At 35.4% G+C, this 8699-nt stretch overlaps 1 protein-coding gene across 1 annotated transcript; it reads left to right on the plus strand.

Moving 5' to 3' along the window:
• Nucleotides 1-3882, plus strand: LOC114533487 (ETS-related transcription factor Elf-1-like). The gene is made up of 3 exons (XM_028555016.1): nucleotides 1-67; nucleotides 2457-2713; nucleotides 3496-3882. The coding sequence occupies exons 1-3, from the start codon at nucleotides 58-60 to the stop codon at nucleotides 3880-3882; spliced, it is 654 nt and encodes a 217-aa protein (XP_028410817.1). The 5' UTR covers nucleotides 1-57.
• Nucleotides 3883-8699: the final 4817 nt, after the last annotated feature.

The raw sequence follows: 8699 nt of genomic DNA on the forward strand, positions 1-8699 counted from the left end.
GACGTTCAGATCACTTTGATTCGTCAGCAACAACCACTTTTCGCCGCAACATTTGATATGGCTTGTGGTAAGTGAAAGAACTTGTAGTTTTGCGTAAAGAGTTATTTATATACTTTTGTTAGAATGTTATGTTACTTTGTACTTATGACGATATATATGCATAACACATAGTGTAGTGATATTTTATCAATCATGCAGCCATATAATAAACGAATATATGCCAAAAATATAATTGGTATATATTTGCTTGTGTTTATCAGTATAATTACAATCATGATCAATTGAAATTGTTGACTAGTAACTATTATAATTTATACATACATCGTCAGAACACACAACATCCTCATGATCATGCACACCCAGTTGGCAAGCATTTTATCAGTATCGCCACATGGTGATACCCTTTCTACAAAATCGGCATGATATTTGTTCATCATTAATGTACACTAGTATATTAGTGTAATTACTTTGTATCATGACTAGTGTTGCGTATACTGTGCCTAGTTCTCGTATTAAAACGTAAGACAAATGCAGATTCATTCTTGTTGCTGATATTGTTGGCGGTGCATGCCCTCGACTGCACCCATCACCATTTATTTTGTTGTACCGAGGCGTCTTAGTTATAAAAACGTTATGCTGGTATTACATTTATAGAATTTCAGTCTACAAAATTAATTTCAGTTAGCAATTAACACTGTTCGAGGTTCCTCTTTTTTGCGTATAAAGGCAGTAATTTTTTATGTTGTGACATTGCGACGTGCATGCACTCTTGATTAGGATGCTGATCAGTTTCATTGGATCAGCAGCTGCGGTTACATTGTGAGTGTGCTTCGCTGTATTTTAATACTAACACAGAAATACACCTCGCTATATTGTTACCCCAACAATATCATCCAAATTTAAACAACTTTTGGGCTGCATTTTGCATGTTGTTCAGTGACAATCCATCACGAGACCTATTGAGTTCCTATAGTATGCAGTCTATGGAACGCCACATTACAAGGGCATCCTTGTAATGCCCTTTTAATAACCTCGTATTGTGATGTATAAGAATCATAAAAGTATTCAAAGAAATAACCTGCTATAAATATACACAAAAAATCATTGCTCTATATGCGTCAGTGCTATAGAGCCTTTTAAATTGCACTGAACAGGATAAGTTATAATCAACACATAATGCCGAGCTAATGACATAGTACGTGAGTTTTAAGAGTGACTCTGAATCCACTTCATGTCATTAACCATACTTTTATAGCCTTACTTGTTATGAAAGAAAAATGTATCCTAATTTTTAAACAACTTTGAAGTATATATTTACCTGACATTCAATGACCAGCTAGCTAAAGACTCTTTATATAGGTTCGCTGAAGCTATTATCAAATTAGAAAGAAATGCTGCAGATTTGATAAAAAAACGCATATAAAAGAGACATATATATCACAAGTTCTCCTCACGCTTGGTATACTTTGCAATCTTTTTTGTCCTGGATCTAATCATGTGGAAAACATCCCAATGTTATTAATCCTTGCATGCATGATGACCCTGTTCTTTACGCAATGACTGATCACACTTCATTGCTAACTATGAAAGTCTCCCGGTGTATCGTCTCCGCTAGTGCTCACATTCATATATATTTATATATCAACAATAATATAATTATCTAAATTCTAGGCAGCATAATTTAATACAATTATCTCAATTTGGGGGCAACAGCACTGATATTAGTCACACATGCAGCTAATCTCAATTAGTGAGTAATTAATACAAATTTGCATTAAAATGTTTAAAAACAATCGGCAAACACGAAAACAAGGTTACATGCACCATATAAAATCTGTCAGTGTTGTTTGTAAAATGTAACTCAAACAAGAGTACAGCTAGATAGACTTTTATACACTTAAAACTTTTATACACGTAACGGTTCTCTCATGGGTGGATCAAGCACTAGTGCACTGATTTGCATTACAAAACAAAGTGGTTATTTTTAGCAGTTTTCTTGTGTCATGCAAATTAGTGCACTAGTGCTGGATTCACCCCTGGGTTCTCTAGCTCTAAAATGGTAAGGTAAACTTCATCTGACACGAAACAAACTGCCCTTCTCTCTTGGCTTGCTATTATAGTATATATATAGCTGTCTGTTACAAGAACTCCACCTAAAACTGAAACGTTGCCCACATGCTTTATGACAAAACAGGATATTTTTCTTGTGTCTGACATTTTTAGCACATACATGTCATTTTAGATATGTCATGTTCTCTAATAATACGACTGACTGTGGTGCACTGTTAAAGTCTGTAGTATTATCACTAGTTAGATTTTAGAAATACAATTAATTCCTGGGCTTGGCTTCTGAATTTATTAATTAAAAAGCGCTAATAGAAACGTACGTCCCAACGTTTGCGCCGTTTTGTATCTGCAAAGAACAATGTGTTCAGCTTTTCATGGCAATTTTCTAGTTTCTCCTAAAAGCACTAGTTCGCGATCTAACACAAGAAAGTCACTTTACTTGTGGGAATTTCTTTTTGGTTTGTTGGAAGATGAAGAATGTTCATCAGTTATTACTTGGGTCAAGAAACGTGAGGGTATATTTGCTTTACGAAACACAGAAGAACTGGCCAAATTATGGGGTACTGTCAAGAACAGACCAAAGATGGACAAGTACAAAATGTTTAGAGCCATGAGGACATATTACAACAGAGGGATGCTAAAAAAGGTAACGTGTTATTCTTTCATTCACAATAATGTAAACTAGATATAGGTGTGTGATCTCGAAAGGTTTACGGTCAGTCTCGTTAATTCTAGAGGTTCAAAAGGGTTTTATAATTTCGAGTTCATTACACACACTTCATATTGAATCCAGGAACAGTTAATGGAAAAATGAGTCAACTATTGGTCCTCCGGCAGGAATCGAGCCTACGCTTTTGCGATGCCGGTACAATGCTTTTCACTCGAGTGCCAATTAATAATTTACCTTCAGTCTCGTTAGTTGAATGTTTGATGTTTCTAACCCAGAAGCGTGGACCCCTGTCCTATAGGAGGGCCCGTCCCCATTCTAGACCATTTCTAGATTTATTTCTAGATTAGACCAGAATTCTAGATTTAGACCATTTTCCATATTCATCCCAAAAAGAAGTGAAACCTTTTTATTTAACTTCTTGCCATCAGTATAATGCAAAGAATGTAGTTGATCTTGCCCAACAAAATTCTCCATCCATCATCCCCCCCCCCCCCCCTAGGATTTTGCTGCTCCTCCCTCTTTCCGTAAAGATCTTGCCCAACGAAATTGTCCATCAATGCCACAGCACCGTGCGCAGAATATTCTGCCGAACTGTGTGTCTCGAGTCACATTCATATGGCCCCCTTAGGATTTTGCTGCCCCCCTCCCCCTTTTCGTAAAATCCTGGCTACGCCTTTGTCCCGAGCTCATGCTTAAAGCATTTTGCCGCCACGGTGTGATAAAAAAGTATTTTTAGAATGAATCACTATAATTTCCAGGTGAAAGGACATAAAGGTGTTTATCAATTTCTGTCCATACCATACGAGACAGAAGGATGTGATCAACAAGTAGATAGCTTTGGTCAAATAAATGCTAGTCGTGGGTTACCAGATACCACTGATAATAAAAAAGAAGTCGTTTGTGGAACAACCTCAGAGTATCTAAAAAGTACAGAAAACAATCTTGAAAGAATCACAGACAATTGTGAACAAATGGAGCACAGTCTTAGTGAATCAAATGGATACCGCGAAAGAACTCAAAGTTCTGCTTCAGAATATTCTTTCTCCAGTGATTGCAGTGCCAAAAGTTTGGAAGATCAACAAATAGACTTAAACGATCTATTCGATAAGAGTGATTCATACTCGTCGTGTTTGAGTCATCCTTAATCTTAATTTAGATCTTTATATAGTTAAGCTAAGTTTTCGATTGTTCTAATCAGTATTGGATAGTTGGAATAAATTTGTTCTCCTACGCTATCAAATTCAAAAATTCCAACATGTATATTCAACTTATGTAAAAAAGAGTTAATTTTTTAATCACTAAAAATTGCATAATAAAGAGTATTATTAAATCTCAGGAAAAACAATTATACATACATTTGCACGGGTGAAAAGTCAGTTGACTTACCTATATGGCTAATTGGTAAGTCAGCTATTAAAGCATAAAATTACCATACTACGGGAAATATGCACCTTTGCAAAAGCCGTTTTATATCTGACTGGGGAATTTATCTACACCTAAATAGAATATTCATTAAGTCAAATTATAGTTTATAAGTTATTTTTCAAGAATCCAAGGCACAAAATATTTTTTGCATCACTTATACAAAACACCTTACACAAACGTTTTTGTATCTTTTAGAAGAATCATTTATCTTTCATGACTTATTATTTGTTATGAAAAAGGTAATAAAAGCCAGTTGAAACCTTGTAGTATAAACATGATCATAAAAAAGAAGTTTTGGCTGAGCGCTATAAACAAATGTAGGTCATGCATTATATATATTTATTATATAAAGTCCCGTTTACACGGTCACAGTTAATCTGGTCTTTGATTTTTCGAATCGGTGTAAATGAAGCGGGATTACTTTGCACTACCTGTACGAGTGGATTAAATTAGGCGGATTATTTTAAAATTTCTAAAGTGGTCACGTAACGCAGCTATGGTGGCAGTTAAACTCGAGTTCAATTTAAACCGGTTAAAGTTCGTACCGCGTAAACGGGGCTTAATACGCAGTGTTTTATTGACCAATCCCCCATTTCGAAAAGCGATAATAACACATGTGCGATTATTCATGATAATAACACATGTGCGATTATCGTGTTTGATCCACCGATTTGGAATCAGGAAGGGGGATGAAAAAATTTTCAAAAAAACCCATTTTTTTATTATAAAATAAACAGAATAATAGAGGAACGCGCGGAAATATGGAATTTATTTCGAGTGTTGAGAATGATATCAAACGAGTCAGCGCAGCGAACGAGCGAGATATCTTTCTCAACACGAGAAAGACCAAATGCTTTAAGCATGAGTTCGGAACATTATTCTCTATATCGTGCAAAAACACTTAAATTCAAAATTAAGGATGTGACAGGACAGGTTAAAACACGCAAACATTAGCTTTGTTTTCAGGGTGATTCACAGGTAAGGAAAAACGATTTCGACCGTTTGATCTAAGTTGCATGGGGCTGAAATACGCCTGGCCTTCCTAGTCATAAATCACCTCCCACACATGATATTGATGCTGCTAACTTGTGTAATAAAGAGATGAATATGCTAGACCCTAGCTTTAGATTAATTGAGATGCTAGGGTCAGGGGTCTGCATAACTCGTGATTTAGCTACAATAATTATGCTGTTACCATGCATGTTACTGTCCATATCATTTATGTCCAGCATTGTAGCTTTTCATTTATAGTCATTTCATCGCATGTTTATCTTAAAATTAAAAACTATCAACCTTTTACAGAGACATGTCTCTCTGCAGCCTCTCCAAAGTTCAGGACTGACTAATTCTCTGTGGTTGGTGGCTGGCCTTAAGATGAATATAACTGAGTTCTTTATGTCCACTTAAAAACCACATAGCAAAATTCTTAGTAAAAAAGGTAGTCTTCATCATTAGGACTAGTGACAAATTTACGTCAATTTGAAGACTTGATAAATGCTATAATGTAAGGAATCTTTGTCATGAAATGTCTTTCACTCAAATTCTCACTCAAAGAGATATCATGTTTGACTTAAACTTCCCGCTAACTCATTGTTTTGTTTCTTTGACGCAAACAATTAATTTTCGGTTTATTCATGATGGCTTATATGTTATAAACTTTGAGTTCCTGTTTTGTATCATATACACACGTTTAGCTCTAGGCAAAAGCGGTAAAACTACATGCTGCTGAACTAATTGGTGAACAAACAACGCATGCATCAGTATATACATGCAAGCATGGTTTTTAACACTGAAACACGATAAAGGAATTTGGTTTCATTTCTCTTATTCATTTTTCACCTCATAATAATTAATAGCTTTAGTTCAATTTGTACACATTTGTAAACTATCGTATTTTATATGAATATTTTTATATTGCAATACAGACAATAATAAACCATGCAGAATGCAGGATCTGCTTCATAAATAGTTCATTTGTGCAACATATTATTGTATAAATTGGCCACTGATCTTAAAAACGACTGAACATTGTTTTTCAATATTTCACTTATATCGAGCTTCTTAATTAATGTCTGCATGATTGAATTCACATCATCGATCCAGTCCAGTATAGTTTTAAGATCAGTGCATTAAAGTGCTGTTTTAAGTTCACTCTTGCATTTTCACCGATTCACTCTTCGCCGGTTAATCTGCTCCTGCTATGTATTACGTAACTGCCGATTTAGGTGTCCTTTGATGGAAATAAAATTCACACACACCCCGCAATATAGTGGGACCTCGCGCTAGGACGTGTTAAGGACTGACTGCTTCGTCATCAGGTGTCGTTTCTTCGTAGGAAGGGCTCTCACAGTTCTCGTCAAAGTAAAACTTCTGCTTCGCGTTACATGTGTCCCAGCCTATAGGATCGTATGGCAACTGTAGGAACTTGTAGACGCCCACTCTGCCTTTCACCTATAACATAAAAAGGAAGTTGTTTTAATATACTCCTCTCGTATAAAATTTTACACTTTACAGCAATATTTAATAGCAGAGTCGAGATGAAATGCAACTGTTCGTTTTTAAGAAAAGCACCCCGGTTAGCCGACACAGATCCAACCCGAAGTTTCGATTTTGGACTGTCAACTTGAGCTACTAGCCGATCGACTTCGGCGATCATCTAGTTTAAAAAGCCGGTGTTCCTTAAAATCTATAGACCTTTACAAAGAACAACGAGAGAGTCCTGGAAACGTTTCTAAAAGCTAAAAGAAAATGGCATTTCCAGCTCCTATATTTCTTTAAAATTATATAGGAACAAATCTTTTAAAAGCATTTAGTTTTGAGACGACCCTGAATTGAAGCACGGTGATTGAAGTTGTGTCTGTTTACTGTTTCACCTCAACGAGTTGACTGTTCACTGAACTTATCCAAGCTCTGGAATAAAGAGTTCTTTCGGTATTTTGTTAACAAAGACGTTTCCGCTTTGAATAAACAATGAAGAGTCAGTAACTTGAAATATTCTGCATGAAGGGGCAAAGTTATTTTGTATTTTTATATACAACTCAATCTATAACCTACTTTTTTATGCTGAACTTATATAGAAATAAATAATGCACACCTGGAATGTTATTTTGTGGATGTCTACTAGAATTATATCACCTCATAACTCATTGTTATATGCATAGAATTATTAATTTCAAGTCAGTACAATTCAAACAACGATGTCTCTGAATGTTTTACTTGCATAATACCGACATAGACACCCACAGAATTTTGTAAATACACTAAAATTAGTTGACCTTGACTCACAAGTAGCGTATAGGGTTACATTTGAAATGTTAAATTGACGAACTAGTTTTATTACGTAGGTAACAGTAGGCCGGTTCTGGCTGTAATTCCGTCCGGTAACAGAAGTGTCAGCAAGACGTTTACCAGGCCAGACTAAGAATTCAAAATACAAGGTGCCATATGCATAGATATGATTTTCGTAGTTAGATAATTATGAAGGAAATAAACATAAGGAAAGGCCATCACTTTAGCTGGCTTACGGTAAAGCTCGAAAGACGTAGCGGCAAGATTCTGAGAGCACTGTGAATGACCCTAATTATCTACGATATAAACTGACTATATATATCGGAGCCAATTATCTCAATGCAACAACGTATGTAACATGTCTTAGTCTACAAGAATTAAGATGACATTGCTAAATAATTTGCCTGCAGTAGAATATCAATCTACTTGTATTTATATACATATATGACTTCAGAAACAAAGAGAATTTGTCTTTGTACTTTATGTAAATTATTATCCTGTTATTAGTTTCAATCGTGATACCGTGCACGCATTTCAATCATCCAGATTTTCTTCTTAAAGCATTTCAGAGACGAAATTCTTATATTACGGCATTCTGTTGGCCATATGCAAGTTGATTTGACATATTTATGGTTCTCTATCATCGGCTAAATATCTCATCGGCTATAAATATCGTGATTATCCGTTGTCTGGTAACAAGACTGAAAGTAATTAATAACGGCACACTGGAATTCAACATATAGCACTGATGCCTGATGGATGATAAATTGTCGTATACATCTTCCAGCTATTTTTACTATACTCAAAGTGAAACCATTTGTTATACATTTGATATTTATATTATACATGACATGCCTTTTTTCTGTTAACAACAAAGACTCTCTTTTAGCCACTCGAAACATAATAAATGAAAAAGTTGGCTTGAATATGCGTTTTTAGCAATCTGAAAGATTTTTTTGTAACGTGTCACAGCTACCATCGGAAAGTCGCCATATTTTCTGCTGAGTCATGATCAGTGCGGCAATTTAGTGATGATACCACGTCCTATAGGTCTCAGTTTAAATTTCATGCATATATATAAAATTTTATGTTTAATCACTTTTCATCAAAGAATTCATTCTAAATTGGAGGAGTACACAAAGAAAAGAGAGCACATGCTATACCAAGACAATGACGATTTTTTCAAGGTTGCAAATAATCAAGTAGTTTCCAGCACAGCCCGCGCGTCACGGGTGACTGTCACGGTCAT

This window comes from Dendronephthya gigantea, unplaced genomic scaffold (genome assembly GCF_004324835.1).
Source record: "Dendronephthya gigantea isolate DGI-Jeju-01 unplaced genomic scaffold, DenGig_1.0 000092F, whole genome shotgun sequence".
NCBI lineage: Eukaryota > Metazoa > Cnidaria > Anthozoa > Malacalcyonacea > Nephtheidae > Dendronephthya > Dendronephthya gigantea.